General features: G+C 35.8%; 1 protein-coding gene across 2 annotated transcripts in view; it reads right to left on the bottom strand.

The window, feature by feature from the left end:
* The window catches only part of EPHA6 (EPH receptor A6), an 856,224-nt gene that overhangs the window by 245,337 nt on the left and 583,971 nt on the right, over positions 1–26,916 (bottom strand). For both annotated transcript variants that reach the window (XM_060098637.1, XM_060098638.1), the window contains 3 exons: positions 13,959–14,067; positions 11,155–11,225; positions 7,292–7,417 (listed from right to left, as the gene is read on the bottom strand). In XM_060098637.1, the coding sequence (XP_059954620.1) occupies positions 7,292–7,417; positions 11,155–11,225; positions 13,959–14,067 (306 nt within the window). The remainder of the gene's footprint in view (positions 1–7,291; positions 7,418–11,154; positions 11,226–13,958; positions 14,068–26,916) is intronic.

The raw sequence follows: 26,916 nt of genomic DNA, 5'->3' as shown, positions 1-26,916 counted from the left end.
TTCTTAGATGTGCCAGGAATAAATTGATGACTTATTTACAATGATTTTACATTAAGATATTGAAAGAAATTTCTTTTGTTAAACTCATTTCATTGTATGGCTTGTTTAAATAAAAAATAAACACATATATGATTATTATAATCTCACAAGATGTAGGAAAAATTAAGTTTTGAGTTCCTTTAATTAAAAACAAAAATAAAAAAGAAAAGCATTTGTTGAGATGGGCATAGTTCTTACTGTACTGACAAAAATGAAACTTCATTTTTAATTACTAATTTTCAATGAACTCTGAAAATCATAGGTATCACTCCAGTTACCTAAGCAATTAGCTTTTGAATTTTTCATCAATATGCAATATTTTAATATTTTACACCATAAAATATGTTGAGAGTTGGGCACAGAGTGTCATTCTTCTATCCATATTAACCGAATATAAAAGCTATATCTCTTTTTAACCTAATAGTCATTTCCACCTTTTTACTGAGTGTCTATAGCATGACAGGTCCTCAATATGTGTCATCTCTAACTCTTCCATGAATCCTGAAAAATAACTATTATTATTATGAATCTATTTTATAGATAAAGCAAATTTCCGAAAGATCAGTAAATTGCAGAAGGTCACTGAGTGAATTAGTAGCAAAGCTGTGATTCAAGTCTGCATCGGTGTGCCTTCAGTCTCTGTGTTTTTAATTCATATCATAATGTCCAGGGAGAATGGACTGTGAAATAAAATTCATATTTTATGGCAAAACAAGAAAAATTTAGACAGAAATTCTTCTCTGCCTTCTGGCCTCCTTTCTCCCACCACTGTGCATCGTGTATCTGCATTATCGACCAGACCTCCCTCATGGGCAGAAATACCTGCTCAACCATAAACAGCAACATTCACCTAGCATCAACAAGACAGCTCCTTAAAAGATAACATTACTTCTTGATCTTGTAAGGGGTCACATGACCCACCATGATGACGCTTAGATCTGGATTATGTAAACTTCTCAATAATAAGTAATTTGATCTACAGCCATCTGTGTCAGAAAACTTATATAACTGTGCCTTGACTTCTATCAGGTGGAACAGTTCTCAGAGCTTTCTGAGATGCTCTTCCCAGGTTAAAATCCTCAAATTTGGCTCGAATAAAATTTTCCATTTCTTTGTTAGATTGACTGATTTAATTTTTTGTCGACAGGGTAAAGCTCATCTTTCATTACATGATTTGATTTAGAAAGCTATGGAATTCTTGAGTAAAAAGCACAAAGATCTTGCCAGAATCTGTTGTTGATCCTACTTTCAGTCTATTGGTTGGGCAAAGGAGTTTCCTAGAAAAGAAAATGAATCTGACCTCTACCATAAATCCTTTAAGTTGAAAGACAAGGACAAAATTTATATCTGATAAGATCATCTCATCTAAAGATAGAGGAAATGAGCCATAAATTCAAGATACTCTTTGTAAAAAGTAAATTGTGCAACCACATCTGGAATACTGCCTACGTTTCTCATTGTCATGTTGCAAAAAATTATACTATAGCTGTAGAAGAGGAACAAAAATAATAAAGGGGATCAGAAAGTTTAAGATAACTAAAATTAATAGATTCTAAACTACAGAGAAGAGGTTGGCTGAGGGATGGCAGGGGAATTAAGAAAGGCACATAAAGCAAGCATTTTGCTTTGCACATTATCATGTGCAACTATGACCTCAAAGGGGAAAGGCAATAAGGGAATCAAATATTAGGCTGAATAAATCACTGATTTGACACTCACTTTTTATATCCTTTTTGTTGTCCTTTTGACTTTCTTTTACCTGCAGATGATTGCTGAGAAACCAACAGCTAAAAGTTCCTGACTTTTCAAGGAAGAGAAAAAATAATGGTGACAGTAAGCCAGAAGACAAGGCTGATAGTGGAGGTGGTAATGACTTTTGTATAGATAAAGGGACAGAATATGAATGATGGGGAGATATTATGCATTTCCGTTGAGACTAGGGAAAAGGGAAGGTCAAATATAAGAAGGGTGCCCTATGGGCTTAGAGACATAAGAACGATTTTTTTCAGTGGAATAATGTTTCAAAATTTTAGATACTCTGCAAGTTTTTCATAGAATGGTTTAGGTTCAGTACTACCCTGAAAAAGAAATAGCCTTCCAATGACCTTTTTCAGCCCATGATTAAAATTTAGTTTACTAGTTTTCTCATTATCTCTCAAAATATGTGTAAAATAATGATTCTACCCTAATCTGACTTGGCTCTCTTAGCCTGGGAATTTCTGTTTTACTGTTTCTGTTTTCCTCTGGCCACAGTATTTCATTTTATGATGCAAAAAGTCAAAGGAGATAGATGATCTTTATCGTCTCCTATGCAACAGAGCTACTCACTTCATTTAAAGGGAAATGTGCATTTTCATGGAAATTCAGGCCTGTATTGATGAACTAAGAAAGATAAACTGCCAATATCACACATAATAGTGATATACAAAAGAAAAAAGTCCTAAAAAACACATTTTAAAAAATAGTAGGGCCTCCCTGGTGGCGCAAGTGGTTGAGAGTCCGCCTGCCGATGCAGGGGATACGGGTTCGTGCCCCGGTCTGGGAGGATCCCATATGCCGCGGAGCGGCTGGGCCCGTGAGCCATGGCCGCTGAGCCTGCGCGTCCGGAGCCTGCGCGTCCGGAGCCTGTGCTCCGCAACGGGGGAGGCCACAACAGTGAGAGGCCCGCATAGCGCAAAAAAAAAAAAAAAAAAAAAAAAAAAAATAGTAAAATTTACACTGAAAGATAGCATATATATTTTAAGAATATACATACAGTCTAGATATTGGATAAATTAAATTTTCCAAGGATTTGTCGCATAATATGTGTATGGTTATAAAGTTGAAAATCCCAGGACAAAGGTTGTGGAAGACAGGTTGAATACATAGGTCTTTGGTAAGCATAGTGACTTAATATGAAAAAACTAATTAGCTCAGTGCCTTTTTATAAGTAGATATTAGTCATTTAATAAACATTTTTCAGTGGACATGTTAAGAAATGTCATAGGTTAGGTGTGATATCATTTTCCATGCTCTTTTCTTTCTTTTAATGTGACTATTTTGGGGTTCATTTTTTAATAACACATTTAAGAAATACTTAATGATTATATTATATTTCTCCTAACTGGAAACCTGAAAAGCATTTTTAACTATTTCTTTGCAAAAAAACATGGAGGCCTTGCAGATTTTTCCTCAGCAATGAATTGTGAATCTAGGCATCCTTCTCTATTGCTAATCTCAGTGCCTTAATGGGACCTGATATCTCTCATCCGACAATCATTAAGACTTGATATCTTGCCTCTCTGTCCCATCTTCCCCACAACACTCCCCCTCTGTACAGCATCCACATTTCCCCTTAAGTCCTTTAACTTACACTTCTAAGGGGAACAGGAATATCTCATGCACACAGATGATAAGGAAATGGAATTTGAGAAGAAACAATCAAATGGGTGGGGAAAAAATAAAGAATATGATGCAACCAGAGGAAAGTATTGACAGTAAAAAGTTGAGCAAGTAAACAGTTGTGCAATTATGTTGATGAGGTACAGGGAGGACTGCCCCAGAAGGTGCCACTTTGGCACGAGGAGTATTTTGAACTGTAGATAATGGAGGCCCAACAGATGCAAGAAGAGCTTTATACCACCCCCTTAACTGCCTAAAACCACTCAGATAGAGGGTCTGGTCCAGGAAGAGAGCTAACATCAAAGATAATTACAAAGACTAAGAGCTAGGTGCCTAAGCTTGCAGGGGGCAGGGGGCAGGCCCTTGAGATCAAATTCATCTGTACCCCATTGTCTCTGTAAGGCTTGGCAAACATTTGCTTACCAAACATTTGCTCTTCCTATCCTCCTATGAATTGTCTTCCTTCCTTCTGAAACCCCAAACCCCACCCCCTTCTTCTCAGCTCAAAATGGCATATAAGCTTCAGTTGCCTGCCTGTCAGTGAGAGCCTCTCATTGTCTTTTTGGGGCTCCTGTAGTACATAATTAGATTTTTTCCTCCTGTTAACATCTTATGCCAATTTAATTAACAGACCAGCCAAAAGACCCTAGAAGGAAAGTTTTTCCTCCCTTACAATGTCATGGATGTTAGAAAACTCTATTAATTCCTTCGTTTGACTGAACAATGTTTTTTTCACACTGCTGCTGAGCTTTAGGAACATGACCTAATGGGGTTAAATAACAAGAGAGTAGTATAGGCCAGGGGCACAAAGAGGGAAGTTATATTACAATAGCTTTTTCTCATAAAGCATTTTTATTTTTATGATTTTTCTGAAGATAGTAAAAGATCACTTAGCATATTATTTGAAAGCTGAAATAGTCAAAGATGAATAATTATAAAAGGGACACTGATGTTAATCCTATACACCTATACATCTTCTGTCTTTGCCAAAAAAAAGGAATCCCATTATGACATACTAGAGTTTAGACAGAGTAGGGAGGCCATGATATTAAAATAGTCTCTTTAATAGTTATGGTTTGCTTTGGCAATATGTCATACTTTTTTTCAGGATAAAATTATATTTTGGTTAAAAAAACCCAAACACTAAAGATAAACTGAATTTATTTGTCTTGGTAACTAAAGAATGTCACTAGCACTAGCCATCCAGCTCTATAAGGACTGAGTTATTAGCCACTGCAGCCACTGACCTTTAATACACCCTGAAAGGAGTTCAGGGCAGAAATCAGGAATGAAGGCACTCTGTGTTCTGGGAAAACTGGCAGAAGAAGTCTTCAGCTAGTTAGATACTTTCTGGAGAAATTTTTTTATGAACCTGGATTCTTGTATCTTCCCATACTTAGAAAAGCACTAAAACCATTGACTAAGATATCTGTTCCTCCTCATGACTATGACTAGCTGCAACCTTCTACCGAGTTGTGAGATGTGCACTTGGTTGCACGTATCCCACTTGCCAAATCCCCCCTTACCTCTTTGGAACAGTCTCTCAGAGCTATCTGATAGGCTGTCTCCCAGGGAATAGTCCTCAGTAAGACAATGAATGAACTCAACTCGCAGTTTTTGAATTGTGTAGTTTTTTTTTTTTTCAGTTGACACTTTGCACACCTCAGATACTTGATTTTTCTCTCTCAACAGATTTCAGACATTGGTGTTTAAAATATGCACAAAACTCTACAACAAGAAATACTTCTCCTGTACCTACATGAGTATGGAACAATGCAGTATGAAAGGTCATACCACTGTTTTCTCAGGGGCCAGAGGAAGAAAGCCAAATATAGGGTGCAATAGAATTACTCAACCTCCTCTCTTTTCTATTCCTCTGCTGTCTTAAGAAAAAGAACCACCAGGGCTTCCCTGGTGGCGCAGTGGTTGAGAATCTGCCTGCCAATGCAGGGGACACAGGTTCGAGCCCTGGTCTGGGAAGATCCCACATGCCGTGGAGCAACTAGACCTGTGAGCCACAGTTACTGAGCCTGCACTTCTGGAGACTGTGCTCCGCAACAAGAGAGGCCGCGATAGTGAGAGGCCTGCACACCGCGATGAAGAGTGGCCCCCACTTGCCGCAACTAGAGAAAGCCCTCACACAGAAACGAAGACCCAATACAGCCACAAATAAAAATAAATAAATAAAAATTAAAAATTAAAAAAAGAAAAAGAACCACCAAACTAAATGGATATAATGCAATCACTCTTTTCAATTATGCCTTTAATGCCTATTGACGTGCTTTATGTTCATCAGAAGAGAATCTGGTTCCATTACAGGTTCTTAATCTTTCTGATAAGACAAGCTCTTTGGCTGTGAGCATCAAGATTTAAGAGTATAGGGCCCTTGTGTCAGCTTTCAGAGGGAAAATAGGCCATGGAGGAGATGAGATGATCCATGGTGCATAAGGAGTGAAATGACATAAGGAAGGGCTCTCTCCAAATTTCCTGGAATTCTCAGTGTAGTGCTAGCTCTCTGTGAAATAGTCAGCTTCTTGGGTGTTGTCACCCAGCGCCTTGAGTTTAGAAGTGCTCTACTGTTTAATGCTCTGTTGTCACTGTCTTGAAATTCTTAATAGTCTTTTTAACAAGGAACTCTACATTTTCATTTTGCACTGGTCCCTGCAAATTATGTAGCCGGTCTTTCTGGTGAAGAAGAGTTTTGAAAAGAAGAAAGCCTTCTGGTGTTTGCAAAGACATGATACCCAGCTGGAATGGTATGTCCTGCTCTCTCTAAAGGATTACACAGATATCCAGCATCTAGAGGAGGACAACACCCCCCTTCAGGATTTAGTCTTCCTTCTCTATTTAGTAGCACATTCCCCTCCCCTTTTTAGCTGCATGCATGGCTGCCCAGTCAGAAATTATATTTCCAAACTCTCTTGCATTTAAGTGTACCCACGTGATTGCATTTGGACCATTGAGATGTGAATAGACATGTTTGCAATTTCAGGTTATTGCCTTAAAGACAAAGCTAATTGTCCTAAAGGCAAAGGCAAAGAGCCCAAACTCTTTCCTTTTCCTCTCATAGACCAAAAGGTAGATGTGCTGGTGACCAGCTTTGACCATTCAGAGGATAACATGCTAGGGGAAGGCAGAGCAAAAGGTAGAAGGAACCTGGGTCCTTTCAAGACCTTCCGCATGAGAGCTCCTCTGCCAGCATGGATTACTCACCTTGGGTCAAGGACTTGCAAGAGGAACACATTTATATTTTGGGGTCTCTTGGCTTGGCCTGTGCCCTAAGTAATGTACAGAATAAATTCTTGGGGGCTGATTCATAATAAATTTGTATTTATCCAGAATAATTGAACAATATAGTGTTCTGAGTATTTGAATATTCTACATATGGAAATTATTAGTTTGTATTAAAGTGATATAAAACTATACTGAACTTAATTTTATACTCAGTGAGTCTCAGAACACTTCTGGATCTTGCAGGACCTCAAGGTTATCACTGTGAATGCTAATTATAGTGTATGTAGACGTTGGGTTTTAAGTAAATCTGTAATAACCTATGACAAACTCCTGAAGTTGCATTTCCAAAATAAATTCCTGAATCACTCTAGTTTCATTGTAATTTATCTCAATACTGAAAGGATGACTACAGGATGTTAAAAATAACTTTTGTGGATTTTCTCATTGTTTGGAAGCTGAATTTGGGCACTTGTAATACTTTTTAAAACAATAACATCATATATACAAAATAATTTTACTTCTCATTTTAAAAAATTTTCAGTGACTAAAACTGCTAAGACTTAAAATAGTATGTTGATAAACCAGTTACAAAACCATTAAGGAATCGTAACTTCAAAAGTGTAGACTTTATGTTTACCTGCCCCAATGACTCTCTCAATGCGTATTCTTGAGGGATCGATCTCCTTTGCAAATTCATGGACTGCTAGGGATGGGTCTTCATATGTATCTGGATCTATGTAAGTTTTAATTCCTGGGAAGTGTACTGCAACAAAATAAAAGACTGAATTAGTTCAAGGGTATTCTAGTAATCACACATCTCGTGAATATTTGAAATGAGGAGTGACGTACTAAAGTAGTCATTCTTTTTTTTAACTGAACTCTAAATGACTCAGAATATTATGTGAGTTTCAGGTGTACAACATAGTGATTCGATATTTTTATACATTACAAAATGATCACCACGATAAGTCTAGCTACCACCTGCCACCATACAAAGCTTTTAAAATTTTATTGACTATGTTTCCTGTACTGTACATTACATACCCATGACTTATTAAATAACTGGAAGTTTGTACCTCTTATCTATCGGAGTATAATTGCTTTACAATGTTGTGTTAGTTTCTGCTGTACAACAAAGTGAACCAGCCATATGCATACATATATGTGTTTTTGTTTTCTTCAGGAAAATATCCAGAATTGGAATTGTTGTATTGCACAGTACTTCTATTTTTACTTTTTTGAGGAACCTCCATCCTGTTTTTCAAAGTGGCTGTACCAATTTACATTCTTGCCAACAGTGCATGAGGGTTTCCTCTTCTCCACATCCTTGCCAACACTTGTTCTTTGTTGTCTCTTTGATAATAACCATTCTGACATATGTGAGGTGATACCTCATTGTGGGTTTGATTTTCATTTCCTTGATTAGTGATGCTGAGCATCTTTTCATGTGTCTATTGCCCATCTGTATGTCTTCTTTAAAAAAATGTCTATTTAGCTCCTCTGCCCATTTATTAGTCGGGTTGTTTGTTTTTATGATGTAAGCATTCTTGTTACTTCAATTCAATTCTCTTTTCTATTTTTGTCTCCCCCCACCCACTTGCCACCCCATTAAAGCTTTGAATACTTGGACTCAAAATTTTATTTACCTAACTCTTGATGTAAAATAACCTGGTAATTTCAGAGAGTGAGCTGACAAGTTCCATAAGACACATTTTTATTATATTTCTGTAAAAGGTTTAATCAGCTCACTTAGCCACTAGTACCCATATATTTTACATTTGATCTAGCTCAGGACATGGGGGAAAAAGAGCATAAACCTTCTCCCCCAACCCCCCAAAAAAACAAGTCCCTTAGAGTCCCTCCTGGACCTTTGTACTCTAAGACACTAGGTTTTCCTGAACTCATGTCCCAGTCCTGTGCTCTCTCCCCTTCCAGAAACTCTTAGGCAATAAAGCATAGACTCCATGGCACAGTGACAGGGAGGACCACTACATTATGGAAACGGCCCTGTTCTGTGTTCTTGTAGTTGCTTCCATGGCTAAATTGTACATTGTCCTGGAAAGGACCCACTGTCTACCCTGGAGGGGAGGATAAGAATCAAAGGTCCAAATCTGGTCACTGACCAGATGTAGCTGCTCCTCTTTCTCTGGTGGGTGCTCACAGCCCACAGGCAGTTAGGAAGATGAATAGGGGTGGCTAGAAAATTGGATGTCTGGTTGCATATTAATTTGCAACGTCTTAAGTATGTAAAGTAGTCACAGACTGCCTGTGGATATTCCTCTGTTTTGCTCACTGGTTTCTGTTTTCCACATCAGGTTGCTAGCTCCTGGAGGACAGGAGATCGTTTCTTATACATCTTTGCACCTTTCCAAATACCTTAGGTATAGTTTTATAGGCAATAAACACACAGCAAGCCTTTACTGAATATGAATTAGTAAGGATTAAAAGATCAATGCTAAATTTGTGGCAGAGTAAATTATATCTGGATTTGTTGCTTCTTAGATTTTGAAAACCATACAACACCCTGAATTAAGCATTGCCTAGGTCTCCTTAGAAACATGCTCTTGCAAGAATATCTCAAAAGCAAACAAACAAAAGGCAGTAAAATGAGTTTAGAAGAGGTGATGAAATGCCCATTATTAGCAATAGTTTGCTTCATGAGTTCTTCTATGCCTGTTGTCTTCTTTCATTACTTTTTGCCTCCTGTCTTCTAGTACTGGATATGAGAAGATTAGTACTTCCCAAAAGAGCACCAGTAAATCATATTTCTTGATAGATTTGACTGATTCTGAAATGCTATGTTTTTCTTGACTTCTCAAACTCAAGAATTTGACTTTAGATTGGAGGAAACAAGAACAGATCATTTGTACCTCTAGTTCATATTATTCATGATATTTTTGTAACAGTAGGAGTTGTGATTTCAGATTGAATACTAGAAGCTCAAAGGCTACTATGAGATAATTAGCAGTATCATATTGATAACATTACTTTATGAACAGGTAAAAGATGCCATTTATTAACTCATACATGGTTTTAACATTTAACCATTCAATAATTTAAAGTGATATACATTCTACAGAATAAACTGATTAGTTAGTAACACTTTTTTTTTTTAACAATATATGTAGTATAGGAAAAAAAAAACCCAAACTTAGTTTCAATTTTGAATATCTGGTTACTACTTATTCGTGTCTTCTTAAACATCTGTTTGTTATCTTTCTTCTATTGTACCTGGCTGCCTCAGGTTATTTTCATTGCTTCTTGCTGGGCCCATCTGGTTTAGTTTATGCTAAACTGCTAAACTGAGGTAATAAATACCTCAGGAGCATCTTTTTCTTTTGCAGTTCAGTACTGAATTCACTGCAGTGAATCTTAGGGTTGCTCAGCTTAAGTCATTGGTCCAGGTGTCTAGATCCAGGTTTCTGCCTCTGTCTACATTATATTCAGCTCATCCTTTGCCTGGTATCAGCTGTCTCAGCTCTCCCTTCCCTGCCAGGGCAGTAAGCCTCAAACTCTTTGTGAAAAGAACCACCTAGGAGAGCTTCCTGGAAATGCTTATGTCTTAGCCCTACCCTGGACCTTCTGAGTCTGAACTTTGGTGAGTAAGGGTGAAACATTCTAATGCAGCTTGTCCTCAGACCTCTCTCTGAGAAATCACATGAGCCTTAAAAATAGCCCTAAAGCATCCCTCTAGTTTTTAATTTCTTCACTTAAATCCTTTCTGTTAGCTGGAGGGTAATATAGATTGAAAAGTCCCTTATAACTTGAGCTCAATTTGAAATAGAAGATGAGTTTAAATAGTTAAACAACTTGCCTCACATATTATCTCTATACTGTGGTTAATTAGAGAACATCCCTTTCTTGTTAATTCAGCATCTCATGCCAGAGAATCTGTCTTGACAAAGTAGTTTGCAATTTGGAGGTGGAGGTGAAGGTGGGTGTTGGGGAGGAGATGGTGGCAATTATCAAACCAACTATAGTGGCAATTATAGCTTGCTTGGGAAGAGATCCTTCAAATGAATATAACCTTGTAGTCAGCTCAAGGATTTCATACATATTCTAAGAGTTAAAGAGCTGATTTTCTTTTTTAGCGTTAATGAATTGTAAATTGATTTGTTATATGTTAAATGACAGTCCCTGTAAGAGGGAATAAGAATTCCTTAATATTTCTATGGCTAATGCTCTACTAAATAAAACCAACTAATGTTTTGGAGCCATTGTGAATGGTAAATACTAGATATAATCAGTCATCTTGTATTTTTAGCATATTCAGTCTGTTGTGTTTTCCAGCAAGCAGAATTAGGAAAAAGGTAATATCATTTAATGAGAAGCAGGTGCAATTTCCACCAGCAAACCTAGAAACCAGATGAAAAGTCTTAATGCTGAAAGGTTGGAACTGAATTTCTTTGGCTTTCACAATTCATGGATACATGTTTAAAATGAACTCTTGAAGTGCTGGAACAGTAGAAAATCATGGAAGACAGTCACTGAACTACTTACAATGCCCATTCTGTAAGTCCTTTCTTCTCTTCTCTTCTGACTTCATTTTGGCCTTTATATACCATTGACATCTTTAAAAAAGGTAAACAGAATCTTATTTTAGTAATTATGCTGGATAACAACCAATATTAATTAAAATACTTATCACCCATAGGCAAAAGTTATCATAAAGACCACTTTTAAGAACATATTTATAACCTGTGAAAATACACCATAGAAGGTTTTTTTTTTAATACATCAAAATTAGCCCCAGATAGGAATAAAATACTCTCAAGTGGATTGATTGATCCAAATGATAGGAAGCTTAGAAAATATTTAATAACAAGCAGTAACCATCATGTCTTTCCTTATATGGTCTCTAATAGCTAGAGTCGATGAAATGCATTAAAAGTCACAATGGAAAAATTGTTTTTGATTCAGAATCTCAGAAATTTAGACAACTGTCTTCCAGTTTCAGTGCTAAACTGCATTTTTTTTTAATATTAGAAATGTGGTGGAGGCATGTTCTGTTCTTTCTCAGAAGAATCACGCTCTGAAGAACAGGCAGGTGCTTTCTCCTATGACTTCTTCAACATGAAAAATTCGGCAACATCCATATTATCTGACAGCTCATCAAGTTGCTAATTCCAAATGGTTAAACAGAATACATCTGTGGTGCACAACCCAATCTTTCAGTGTGAATTTGGTCTCAGATCCTATGACAAATTGCATATTTATTCAGATACGTCTTACAATTTTCATAGAATAATTTCCAGTGAATGCTTCCCTAGCATAGTGCTTAAGAGATGCTCCAGAATGAATTATTTTATCTTATGTAATTGAACTTGTTTTTTTCCAGTATGTAGAATGTTAAGGCAGTTTCTGATGTCACATAAATTGGCAAACATGGAAATTGTACTAAATTATTTTCAACTTTCAATTTTTTTGGTTATTATTAAATCTTTTTAAAAATGGTATTCAAATTCTGCTTCAGGAATCCCAAATAAAGATAACAGTCGAGCCCAACTCTCAGGTTTATTAGGCCAATTTTATTTAGCCTACAATGACTGTAAAGTCTTCTTTTGTCATATTTATGTGTAAAGGCAGTATTTTCTGATATTTTAATGAAATGTTTTTCTACATGTGTATGTGCTATTTAAATCACTGTTTGCTGAAATACTTTATGAGGAAATAAGGCCTTAGCTCATGTTCTACAAATACATAAAATATAACTTAAAAATCAGAACCAATTTTGCTACATGTTGAATCACTATTAAATAAAATAGAATTTGAATCAATTTCCATTATGAATTTAGAGGCATTCTTTAAAATTGACAATAAATATGACACTGCTATTAAAATGAACTCTGAGACACTATTAATTGCAAGAGTCATGCTATGTCTATTTATACACCTGAAAATTTTAAGTGAACATAGGGGTAAATGTGCCCCTTTTACAATTAATTTCATAAGGAAGTCACCATTTCAACTTAACCACATTAGAATATCCTTGTGTTTCTTTGTTCCTTGATAAATCCTATCAAGTAGATTTGTTATAACTAAATCTGATACACTCTTAACAGGTAGCAGTTACATTTCCTCAGGGACCCACACTTGATAAGTGCCTAAGTAATTGTCAATTTATTGATCTATACTTCTAGTCTGCTGTCAAAATTTCAGATAATATTTTTTCATATATGCATATCCTCTATAAGTCTGTAATGATTTTTAACAAAATATTGGTATGTAAGAGTTTTAAAAATGAATAAAACAAAGGGTGTTCATAGTTTGCTGAACTACTGGCTCTGAAGGTAATTTCTGTGCATCATCAAATAATCAGGGTTTCCCAGTAGAGCTGGTGTACTTCAGCTGGAGTCAGTAAGGATGTGTATTGTTTCACTGGCATTCTTATTACAGTTTTAAATCATGACACTGATATTTTGCTGTATCAGGAAAACTCTCAAGGTATTTTGTGTCACTATTGATAATCTGGATGGAATATTTTCCCCTTGTAGGAGTGAAAATATGATCTGAAGACTTCACAATTTCTGACAAAAGTCTGGGCCAAATATCAAGGGCTCAATAAGAAATGACGCTTATTCTTCTAAATAATTTCATACACATTATCTTCATTCACATCTCTGCATTGTCAGTTACTGGCTCATGGAAACAATCTAATATGTTTAAAAATCAATAAAGCATTTTAATGCTTTGTGATACCAAACTGTGTAAAAATAGAAATCTAAGGTTTAGATGGATGAAGCACTTTGACAAGCTAGTTGGGATTCAAGTCCAGGTCTTTTGCTACATTAAATTTATTGTTATTTTAAATTTTCATCCATATTACTCTTAGGCGGAAAAATAACTTGATTTATACAACCATTAATATAGTTTTAATATTTTTCAATATTTAATGGATAGAATAAAACATTTCTATAATATTAAGTTTATAAAGCACTTTACATATATTGTTCAGTTTCTCTGTTTAATTATTTTTTTTCCAAGCAAAATCCCTTTAATGGTATAATTTGATTGCTGTAAAGGAAAAACCCAGGCGTAACTTATTAAGTAGGATTTTATCACTCATTGTTTTCAAAGTGTTTTTATCAAGTCTTCAGTTGCTTCCATATTCAGGGAACTGTTGACACAGAGAACTTGCCATGGTGGTTCTATTGCCACATAGAGTTCACTGTCAGAGTGGAATCTGCCTTGACCCCCTTTTCTCACACGTATACTTTGTTAAGTTTAAAAGCCCTTGAACACACAGTGTATAAGAAGAATGGCTATTCACAAATCTTGGAAATACTCTGGTATAATTCAGTTACCTGCCAGTGATTAAGAAGAACAAAGTAAGAATGACGAGGAGAGTGAATCCTCCCACGGCCGCGGTGGCTATCACGAGAATCTGCCCCTGCTCTGCTGCCATGTCGGAAGCTGAAACACAGGTATGATATTAACATTTCCCTGGGTGACGTTTCACTACCAAATTGTTTTACAACTTAGCATATGCTTGAAAATATGGTAATGCATACCAAAAAATCCCACATTTGCCCTTTATTTGGCACACAAGATGCAAACTCCATATGAGGGCTGAAGACTGAAGTCATAACCCACCACATAACCCTTTCTTCTTTTTTGCAAAAATACCAAGAAAGCAGATGGATTCCTAGTACCCCTCATTTTAAGATTAAGTACGTTTTGCAAAATTAAATCAGCAGACTCACTAAAGGATTTTGTTTATATAATTGCCAAATTATTTACTTGAACACTTTTGCCAACTGTTGGGCTACACCCTGCAGGCCTGCAAACCTTGTAATTGCCCAGCTGAGAGACCAAAGAAAGAGCCAGAAGACAGTGACAGAGACAGTGACGGTTTACTGGTTAGGGATTCTTACAAGTCTGTAAGTCCTGGAGCGACAGCCCATCGTGGACAGCAAAGAGCAGGCAGGACACAGTAGCAGTCTTCACTATAGAGGGAGTGGTGGTGCTACCATTTATAAGGGGAATTGACTTCAGGTTTGCTCATCGGTTACCAGGGAAACCAGCAGCTGGTACAGGTGGTAAGCAGGTAGGCAGTTACTGATTAAACCCTATAATTAAGAGGATTGTATAGTCATGTGAGTAGGGTGTAGGTGAAGCATGGGCTGGTCGAGCAGTGGGTGGACAGAGAGCAAGAGAACAGCCATCTTGAGTGGCCTGACCATACACCAACAGACCAGGCTTTACAGACTGTTTTGATGTCTGTTTTCACAAAGTGAAAAGGCTATTATTGCACAATTTAAGAACGAACTTCTTTATATTTCACAGAGCTTAATTCAAACATCAAAGTTATGAATTCCCACCTCTAGAGCACAAGGGTATACACAGTAGTTGCTTAGATGTTTGACTAGCAGTCATTAAAAAAATGACATTTAAAAGCTTCCTTGTTTCAGGAAAAGTACAGATTATGTATGATAACAGCATATTACTTCTTTCATTTACAAAACTGTATCAAAACTGCAAGGGCGGGCTTCCCTGGTGGCGCAGTGGTTGAGAGTCCGCCTGCCGATACAGGAGACACGGGTTCGTGCCCTGGTCCGGGAAGATCCCACATGCTGCGGAGCAGCTGGTCCCGTGAGCCCTGGCCGCTGAGCCTGCACGTCTGGAGCCTGTACTCCAAAACGGGAGAGGCCACAGCAGTGAGAGGCCTGCATACCGCAAAAAAACACAAACCAAAACAAACAAAAAAAAAGCTGCAAGGGCTGCATGTTTCACTAACCTTCCAGGAATCTTTTAAAATATCTTAGTTCTATTAGTTCATTAGCACTTTTCATTCTCTGTATTACTGAAGTTTTAATGAGACACAATTTTATTGGACGGCATATGGGTAATTGCTTAATAATAGAAGTAAGGAAACTGAAGCTGAGTGAAGTTAAAGAACTTGATCCAGCTCACGCATGACTATCACCAGAATTCAGGCTTTACATATTTGTTTCATTTCTCCTTCCTATTCTATAGCTTGCAATAATAATTCAATTAATTATCAATATTCTAAAACATTAAATCAATCAGTGCCTCCAATATCCCTTAACTTAAATAAAGCTTGATTTTTATTTAGATTACTATAAAATATGATTAATCTAATCAGTTGAAAGCAGCAAACTGAATCAGAGAAAAAATATAACTGAAAAGCAAACTGCTTAATTCTCTACCATAATAATTTAAATTTATTAAACCTGGGTACTTTCCGTAGAAGTAGGTCTTTTTCTGGGAATCAAGTACAGGGTAAACTATGTGCAAATCATAGCCAGAGTAATAACTTTCTCATAAAAATGACACATCTACTAGAGAATATCTAAACCTTAAATGCTATTGTTGAGTCAGTAAGAAACCAGTCAAGCATTTAGGAGGCTTTTTAAGAAATCTAAATGTAAATAAAAACAAAAGTCATTTATGTTCAGGTTTTAGTAAGAAATTTACTAAACCTTGGAATTAGACCTTAGTCACTATGATTTAATCAAGATATTTTCAGGCGATCTATTTCAGTGTTGAGTTGTAGCTCACAATCTGTGTAGAGACAAGTTAAATAGTTGAATCTTATCCAATAAATAACGTACTGAAGGTATTTTATTAGGTCCTCACTGGATTTCCTAATCTTCAAAATAACACTGATACCATGGGAATTAATGTGTGCTTTTAAATGTCACATTTTCTCATTAAAAATTATTGAATAACAAATTGTAAGGAGTAGATGTTATAGAAAACATTAACTTTTTGAAGATAAAGGAGGTAGCATTTAAAAAGAAAACATTATTTACTTACCAACTGGTGTATTTGTAAAATATATAGTTTTAAACCTAGAGCATGTATTTTCATGGTAGCCAGGTAGCAAGTGATTTATTGACACCATGTATCAAAGTTCAGATGGTGGAGATGATTATGTTATTGGGTGCCTTTGGAAAATCAGATTACCTCATTATAGAAAATTGTGTTGTTTAATTTAAATAATTGCTCAGTAAAATGCCAGTACTACTAATATATCTTCTTTTTCACTTTGTGATTACATATTTATGAACTTTGCTTCAATTAAAACTTTAATAGGATAACAGTATTAAGATGTGACACTGAAAAATGTAGATTTCTGCATAATTGTTTCTTAAACATCTGTACTAGGAATTCTAAACACTCCTCTGTGGAGAATATTATATATATATATATATATATATATATATATATATATTTGAAAATAAGTCATTTGAAAATAAGAGTATATAATGTGATGTACTATTATACTGATAGTAAAATTCTCTGGATGATGGGGCTGGGTTTGGGTTGATTATGAAAACATTATGAATCTCGTCATCATCATCAACAATAGCCATATGTACTCAATAGTAAACTATCCTCTAGCAGTATGCTTAGTGCTTCAAATTCATTATCAAATTTATCTGCACAACATCTTATTAGGTAGGTACTATGATTATTCCTAGTTTAAGTGGTTATATTACTTGCCTAAGGTCACATGTCTTGTACACAAGAAAGCTGGCCACCCAACCCTGATTTATCAATCTCCAAGCCCATACTATTGCCACTATTTTGCACCACCATTTACACTAACAGAACAACTGGCTTGGGGCTATTGTGTGTGTTCTAGAACCATCATAGCCTTGCTTGACCTTGGTTTCATGTCTGTAAAAATGAGAATGTTGAATTAAATATTCTTAACACAATCCTTCAGAGCAATTTTACTATGATATTGTGTTATTCACTAAGGCTGCAATCAAATACTGGGAAGAACAAGATTTGCCATACAGAAATAAGAGGAATTCATAGGACCTGTGCTTCAGCTCTTGGTCCAGATAGGGATAATTTCTGCCTTTTTATCATATTAATGTAGCCAAACACAGGGCTCTGACTTTATCTCAGGATAAAGTCCAAAGCCCTTAACTTTGTTAACAAGGCTCTCTACAAATGGCTCTAGCATATATCTCCAGATTCATCTCTCATCATTCTCTAACCGTGCTAAATTTCTGCCAGTTCCTTCAATGTGCTGGACTTTCATGGTCAATTCCTAATCAATCCTCCTACATGAACATCACATCATTTTCTGGTTGTTTAGATTTTGTCAGGTCCCTAGATATATGTTCCCACAGACCCTTGTACTACTTTTATCCATAAATTTCTATCATGTTTTATTGAAATTACCTTTTTTTGGTAATCTGTCTTTCTGTTAGATTGCAAATTCTATGGCAGGGACTTTGTTCACTATAGTATCTATAATACGTTGAATGAAGACATCCTCTCCTCCTCCCCCTCCCCCAAAAGGAATTTGTAGGTGTAACTGAGGACCTCAATCATCCTGGATCAACTGGGTGGGCCCAAATCCATGAAAAGCATCCTGATAAGAGACAGGAGAAGAGAAAATAAAGAGGAGAAGGCCAGAGACAGAGACTAGAGTTATGCAGCCACAAGCCAAGGAATGCCTGGAGCCACCAGACAGTGGGAGAGGCAAGGAAGGATTCTCTCCTAGAGCCTTAGGGGAGAGCATGCTTCTGCTTCTGGCTTCCATAACTGTAAGAAAATGAATTTGGTGTTTTAAGCCACTATGTGTGGTAATTTGTTATAGTAACCCTAGGAAACTAATACAGTATTTGACCTACAGAGCTTGATACATGGTAGTAGCTCAATAAATATTTGTTTGTGTGAATGGATTGAATGATTGTGTGCATTGGATGATTCTTGTATAAAACAGGTCAGATTAACCTAGGGTAATCCATATTCTTGCCTTCCACTTGATATGTAGAGATTTACCTTGAAGGTAGTAACGTTATATATATGAAGTAAGTCTATCCAACACTATTTTAATCAGAGGACTCTAATTATTCTGTATTATTGGAGATAATGCTTCCTGGAAGGCAGGGACTACTAGAAAGTACAGACTTCTACATTTGATCAAGTTGAGTAGATTAAGTTTATAAATGTGAATCCAAGGTTAAGAATTTATTAGTTCATTCAATAAATGTTTATTGAGCACCTATTACATGGCAGGCACTGAGATGGACTCTAGGGATACAGTGGTAAACAATAAAGACTGTCCTCCTGGATTTACTGTCCAGTGGGGAAGATAAACAATGAGCAAATAATTATGAGTCTACGAACTCTTACAAAAGAGAAACTGCAAGGTGCTCTGGAAGAGAATAAACAGCCTTTGGCGGTGAGTCAGCAGAGTGGGAGTTTGGAAATATGATGTGATGGAAGAAGGAGGAGAAGGAGGGGAAGGAAAAGGAATAGAAGGAGGGAGACAGTGAGGAGTTGTTCCTTGTTTGGAGGTCTCAAAGACTTGATTAATGTAAACAGACACTTCGACAAATAAACCATAAAATCATCTACCAACTGGATTCCATAAAAATATAGTATAGTTACAAATTCCTCTGTTGTGAAAACTTGTCTATAGTACCACTTATTCATGTTTTCAATCCTGAGAAGAAGCTTGCTTATTTCTAATTAGTTTTGTAGGAGAAATGTGTATACAGAGCAAACCTGTCCTTCAGAAGTAACACAATAAGAAACACAATAATTGTGACTAGGTGATTGGGAATGTTCCTTTGCTTAATGGAATGAGGTTGTAGCCTTAGAAAAAGATAAGTATATTAAAATGATATATTTCATTCTATGGTTTGGAAAGAAGCATACTTCCTTAAGAGGAAGCAATTACCCAAAAAGAGTTGCAAATTTGTTACTGAGCAAGGACTTAGTACCTACCCAATGCCTGGCATAAGTCAGGGTGACATTATTAAGTGAGATTTGCTTTAGATATTGCTATTTAAAGAGAAAAAAGTGAAGTTCTTTACTTGGAATCCAAATACTTAAAAAAACAGATTTCATGTCTTAAGGAAAGTATGAGGGAAAAGCAATTTGGCTATTTTTAACCAAAGGATTTTCTTCTATGGAGGCATATGATTTTGTCTCTCTGTAATCAAGATTATTCTAGTTTATATTTACATTTCAAAGTAAAATTTGTTATTTGTATTCTGTGTCATTTTCTATGCAATAGCTTTTTAAAGTTAACTCTTTTCTGTTTTAACATCTTTTTAAAGTTATGGAAGACAACATTTACATGATTTTTTTGAATAAAGCACTTCTCAAAATGTTGCCAGGTGAAATAAATTTGTTTCATATTCACATGTTTTATTTATGACTCCCAATTTTAGATGAAATGTCAAAATTTCAAATACTATATCTCAACACTTTACCAAATGATTTTTTTAAACACAGCAGAAATCTCAACAAAGTAATGTATGGAGAGCACCCACTAAATTAACCTTAAGGTTTGTTGACGATCGATTCAGGAAATCCTTAGCATTATTTTTTCAGGAAAAAAATTCCCCTCTCAGGGTATATATTGCAGTCAGGATTGGTTTAACCTTATGAAATGAGGCATATATATATAAAGACGTAGCAATATACAATGGAGACTCATGAGTCTGTAAAATCTCACCACTGTATGGTCATGTAGACATAAGAGTGTGAGATAGGAATGAAAACTGAAGAAATATTTCTCCTAGATGAAGATAATCTTGTGATTTTGTAGATGGTGTTATTCTCTTGGCCACCTGGACTTGAAGCATGAGGTCATCTTTGATTTTACCTTTCCCTATAACTCCATGTCCAAAGTCAAATCATTATTATGTTTTGTGTTATCTTGTTTTAATTACCACTGGTACTGCCTCTAAGACTTCAGCCTCACGTGATTAAGCTACTTTTATAATTTTCTATTAGACTGCCTTTCCACAGTGTCTCTTCCTAATCCAACCCACATTATGTGGCCAGATAATTATATTTCAAAATAATACTTAAAAATACTCAGCAAATAAAATGATTTAAAAAAAAAAAAAACCCTCAGACTTTCCTATTGCCTAGATAGTAAAATCCTCACATCGCAGTAAGTATACCATTCTTAGAGATGTCCAAGACTGAAACTTTGGACTCAGCCCTCACATAATGCAGGCAGATCATCAGATCATCAATACTGTCATTCCTACATTTTAAAGTATTTCTTAATTCATTCCCATTCCCTCCTATCCCCACAGCTATTTTCTTAGTTCAGATACTCATCTTATCACATGTATTTGAATTCAGCTAGATGGCAAGTTCAATTATGTGGAATGCGGTGGAGCATTGGCAAACAAGACAGACGTAAAGAGCCTCTGAAGAAACATCTGACAGATGTTCACATACTAATGAATGCAGAGTTTACTCATAAAGCAGCTTCAGTGCCTCACACTCTTACTTCAGACATGTTTATTGATTTCCAAGTTCACAAAGCAGATACCTGAAGAGAGGGAATTGAATGGAAGTGCACACTGCTAGGCTGACTGAAAGAACAACTGGGAAAACTGAAAATCTGACATAAAATTCCAAAATATATACTACTCTGGAGGCAGGAGTTGAGGATCAAATAGCCCTATAAAATTCAAGGAGCACCAAAGGACTCACTATGTTACAACTCAATACATTAACATGATTATTCAAGGTCCATTAAAAAATGCTGAGATATGTTCAAGATATTTTATATAAAAGGACAGGAGTTTGTGGATGCAGTATTAGAAAAATATTCAAAATATTTAAAAATTATAAAAATAATACTTTAAAGACCAAACCTCTGTCTGAAAACTTCAACTATCAAAAATGATTCATTTTCTGAAGATTTCCATTTTTTGGCCCATTTCAACTATGTCATAAGCTTCTTGAGGGCAGAAATAATATCATTCTCCTTTCTGTATCACATGGGATTAGCATAGTGCCTTACACAGTATAGGGATTAATAAATGCATATTTTCATGAAGAAGAGATAAAGAACACATTCTAGATATAAGGATTAAACATCTCTGACTATAAAAAGTTTTCATGTATGATTTGTTTGGTAATATTAATGCTTAAAAATGTTCTAGTGACACAAAATTTCCCCTACACTTTTGTATTTTGGCATTTAATATGTTCAAAGATAAATTAATAGAAAATAGTGTGAATAAACTTCTTTATTCAAATATCCCAGCCTAGGGTTTGAATGAAGTAGCTATTTAGAGGAAGAAGTATTGCCTGAGATTGTACTAACATGTTCCTTTTATATTCATTCAACATTTGGTGTCATCTACCAAAAGGAAGAATATCCCTAAGACTGGTATATGAGAGAGAGGGAGAGAGAGATAGTGAGCTAGATAGAGAGAGAGAAAAAATAGCAAGAAACTCTCTGATACACTCTAGTAAGCCAGTTACTGAATTCTCTTCACAGCTGGATGGAAACAAACCTCATGAATCATTTCTGTTGAAGTAAAGACCCTTAGCTGGGATTACACTTTTTCAGAAAATTATTCCACATGCGTGCTTTCCTCCACTGCTCTGTCATTTCTCCAGAAACAATGCAATTCATTACTTCAAACTGTGGCTACATTGGGACACAGAAGACTTCAAGAGTCACTCTTCTTGATGACCTTAATTTACTTGTCAGATAAAAATGCCAAATGACACAGGGATAATTGGAAAATGTGAATGTGTACAACTTGATGGAGAGGCAGAAGCAGAGGCAGGTAGTGTAGCATGATGAAACACTTGCCTTTTTCTTTTTTTAAAGAGATTTTTGTCTGCATTAATAAATGGTCAACATGCCTTGCTACAGGTAGGCTTCATGTGACAAATATCAAAGAACAAAGAAAAGAGATTGAGGCATTTAAACACCTGGAACTACTGTTAACATTCTAAATGTCAAGAGTTTAATTTGTAATTATCTATATTTCATATAGTTACTGGCAGTTGAGATAGATCTTTGATAACATTTTTTTTTGCAATTGAAATACTCATGTTGCCAAAGTACATATTTCATCATTTTCTTTAAAGATCCAGTGTACAACAGAATTTCCTTACAAATTTCACAAATTCCCTGGAATACTGATCTGGAACCTATTATGTTCAATTTCAAACACTATTCAACAAGTATCATAATAATAATAGTGGATATTTACATATTGGTAGGCATATATATGCACTTGAGGTTATAGCTTTTAATATAAAGGTTAGTGTGGTTTGAGGTTAAGTAGGTTTGTAATTAAATGTATAGAGATCACAAATTTCATAGGCTTATAAAATAAAAGATTTATTTAGGATCGATTTTTCATAAAAATATTTAAAGAAAAAATCCTGATAAGAAACACAGATTGATTACTTAGAAAAAGTTGTATAGATTTTCTTGAGGAAATCCTCCTCACTGATACATTATTCATTCAAAAACAACAAAAATATTAATCATGTAGAATGTGCTAAACACTATGATATAAGGATTGGGGAGACAAAGAAAACTAAAGCATATTTTCCTGTCTTCATAGTAGTTTCTCTTTAGCGAAGGGGTTACAGATGTAAGCCTTAATTGTAATATAATAAAATTGTTGCTAAAATGGAGGTACATGTGAAGGTAATGAGGGAAGAGTAGGAGAGTAATAACCTCGATGGGAAGAAGTGAAGGAAGGTTTATAAAGGAGGTGATTCCTAAGCTAAAGCTAGAATGATTAGAATAAATTTGCAAGTCACCAAGGTGATGAGTAGATATTGGGACATTCTAGTTTGAAGAAATGACCTCATAAATATGGAAACACAAAATAGCTCACCATCTTGAGTTGTTGTTTCTGTGTACTTTGGGCTGTCTGAGACACAGATCAAGAGGCTGAATAGGAGGTTGGAGAGAGAGAAGCAAGGGATGGATCATGAAAATTTAAATTGACATCATGCTTATGTTTTTCTCAGGCTACCATTCGTACTCAGGTTCACAGGTAGAGTTGATGGAGATGTGAGTTTCATCAGAATTGCCATTTTTACTGGAGATATAAACTCATGTATATATATGGGAAGGACTTGCCTACAGATAAATCCAACAGAGAAGAAAGCAGAACTGAGACCAAGAAAGTATTGAGAACATAGTTGGAGAGCCTGGATTTGGCCTGAATCTCATGCTACTCCTTGACTTTGGTTACAGAAAGCAATAAAGTCCCACTTTTTATTAAGCCAGTTGGGGTTTTGTTACTTGAAACTGATAGTCCTAGTTAATATAATGAACCAAAGAGGAAAGAATTTGGTTGTATTTTTCCACATGCATATCCTAATATGAGAGGACAGGAGGGTAAGTGGGTCTTTTTATTTCCAAACTAGGTACTAATAATTTCTCATCGTTTATTATGTTGCTTGAGCTGAATATTTTCTATCTCCATTTACTTTTTTTTTTTTTTTAAGTTTGATGTTGACCACAGCCTCCTGAGTATGTTTGTCCCCACAATGAGATGGATAGGATAGGAAGGATAAGGTGAAATGGGATGGGGGGGCAGTTACTTTTATAAAACAACATTTTGTTATACAAAGAATATCAAATGCTCTGCCTGAAAAGATTCCTTTTTATTTTTTTCCTTTAATAGACAGATTCAGGGGGAAATCAGTCCTGTCTAGCGTATATTTAATGGATCTCATGCACTGATTTACTAAAAATTGCATGGATGTAAAAACAAACAAACCAAAAAAAAAAACAAATGAACTGACATTTCTGGCAAGTTTAGCGTGACAGCATGTTAAAATCAGATTGTGGAAGAATCTGCCCAATTTAAACCCATCTAATTATAAACTCATTACTACCAAATCTGGAGCTAAACAAATTCCTGTGGAAGACCTTTACCTCATTTTCTCAGTTAATGATAAAGCAGATTTGAGGCTACAGTTGTCCCTTATATGGCTTCAGTAGAAGTATTTGTGAAAGCACAGAAACCAGCAATGTTGGGGTGGGAGTGTAATTTCTCTCAGTTTTATGGACCCAAGCATGGTGTCCCAAGTAATTTAGATCCCTGACATCTAACAGGGACCTGTTACCCCTTATGCCAGAACTCATTTGATCATCCCCTGAAAGCAAATAAGTTGTAGGGCAAGTTTTTGGATCATTGTTTGAAACTGAAGCCTGTTCTGAATAACACCAAACTATTTACCTCAACCTTTAACCAATCACTATAATTGGTTCTGGAAAGATTCAAGGAGAATCAACCCTATTTTAAAAAGGGCCAACCTATAGTCCTACAAAACTATGGCTCGATTCAATTTTCTCAGTCCCTCAATTATTTATGTTAATTGCTTTCCCTTAAACGATGAGTGAGGTCTCCAAGTTAAATATTTTGTATTAGAAGCAAGAAGGTTTTGGGCACAGTATTACTTTACTATTTAATGTTACTATTTTCAAGAAAATAAGACTGTTTGCTTTGAATATATATATCTTCCACTAAATTTTTAATTCATTGCCTAGAGGATCAAGTTAACTTAAAACTGAGGCTTAGTATTATGATTCCAAAAAAATGAGAGTAAATGCCACTCTAAAAGAATGGTGAACTAAAGGGGAAAATTTTCCTGACATACCCATTCACAATTTCATGTAATATAAACAGGCATTGTGTTTTATTTATTCATCTTTTAAACCAATATCTTCACAATTTGATACTGAATGTAGACAAACTGCATATGTGCCATCTTGGTAGACAGAAAGATAAACCTCTTCCTATATGTTGATGATATGGGTTTCATTTTCAACAACTAGAATTGATTTCTGGATACAAATAATTCGGTCATTCTACTGCTTCAGAAAGAACTGTATAATCATCAACTTTATCAAAACTAAAATCATTTTCTTTGGCAGACAAAAGGCAGTTGATCAAAACTCTACAAACTAGACAACCTATTCCATTTTGTACAACATACTTTTTCCATAGCTTATCCTGGAAAGCATGCTGCAGAACTGTGCAGCTCAATATATAACTTTTTCCATGGGAGCAGTCCTCCTTGGGCTTCTTTTTGATGACTTGGAACACTTGCTTTGAAAATTTTCCAGGCCAGAATCATCTTTTTTTCCCACAGTACCCTGTGGTGTGGAACTCCAGGCTTTCGATCGAGAGTACGTTTAATTGTGGGAGGAGATCCAAATCTGCTTCCTAAGGACAATCTTTGCTTTGCCTGCAGCCCATTTCAGTGCAAATGTGGGGAGATTTTATTTTTGCATGAGCAAAAATATTGGTTGGGCATCTTGGCTTTAACAGCAGAAAGATTTCTGCATCTTCTTCATCTTATTTTTAAAGCACTTGCACCATCCCTCAATACAAAAATAGAGAATTCACATTCTAAGCACTCATTAAAGACTAACCTTAAAATTCTTAGTAAGCATCTCTTAGGATATCTGTTCAGCCCTGTCTCTGAAAACTGCCTCTACCCCAGGGTAGGGCTTTGGAAGACTGTTCTGTCTCTGGCTCCCAGACATGAATTGGATTAGGGATGGAGATATGACTCAAACTGGGCCACTCACAGTCTCTCTTCCAGGAATTTGAGATTAGGATTCACAGTATTTAGCAGTTTTGATCCATGATTGAAATGAAGCAGAAATGTGAGTTTGCAAGTCATGGGGCAGATAGATATCCTTTCCTAAATGAACACAGATTCAGGGAAAAAGAGTCTTTTGAGAGAGAAACAGAGATGAGTGGCTGTGTAGAACAAGAAAAAGACTGGCTGCTTTCATGTCAAGAGTCTTCTGATTTCTTGTTTCAGTCCTTTTTGAAGCCTAGGTTTACTCCCCATGTTTCCACTGTAGTCCTGTCTGGGATATTCTTATATCTTTTTCCTTAACTTAGCTCATGGTATACCACCATGGGAAAACCACCTTCAATCAGTGACACTTTACCTCCGTCAGGTCTTCTATCAAAGGTTGTGGTCAGAAAATACCACATGAAACAAACTTCTTCATTTGGTGAAAAAGCTCTGCTTGAGGCCATTATCCTCAATGCCCTCCATACATATTTCCTATAGCAATTGTGCTTCATATTATAAAAGTGTGATCACCTCTCTATTCTCTGGCTGCTGCCAGAAATCTCAGAGGCAGAGATGGTGCACACATACATCTCTAGTAATAATTATCAAGACAAGACTTTGTTCCTTCTTGTTTTTAATGGATCTAATTTTCTACTTCTAGTTCTAAGTTATGAAACATTTTGTACATGTGTCTTAAACTGCCTGGAATGTTTTTAGGGAGAAGAGAATTGCAAGTAAAAGAATCAACAATCCTCTGTTTAGTTAATCAAGCTTTCCGAGAAAGCATCCCCATAAAAATGAAGGGCAATTTAGATACGTTAGCATATATGTGGAAAAAGCATTCAGCAAGCATTCAGTTTTCTCCCTAAAACATGAAATGTGACTAAAGCTATAATTCTCTCTTAACTCTAATAATTGATACTAATGATTTAG

Source organism: Mesoplodon densirostris, chromosome 5 (assembly GCF_025265405.1).
Source record: "Mesoplodon densirostris isolate mMesDen1 chromosome 5, mMesDen1 primary haplotype, whole genome shotgun sequence".
Lineage (NCBI taxonomy): Eukaryota > Metazoa > Chordata > Mammalia > Artiodactyla > Ziphiidae > Mesoplodon > Mesoplodon densirostris.
Note: the sequence above shows the minus strand (reverse complement) of the source record. Positions and strands in the feature narration are given on the sequence as shown.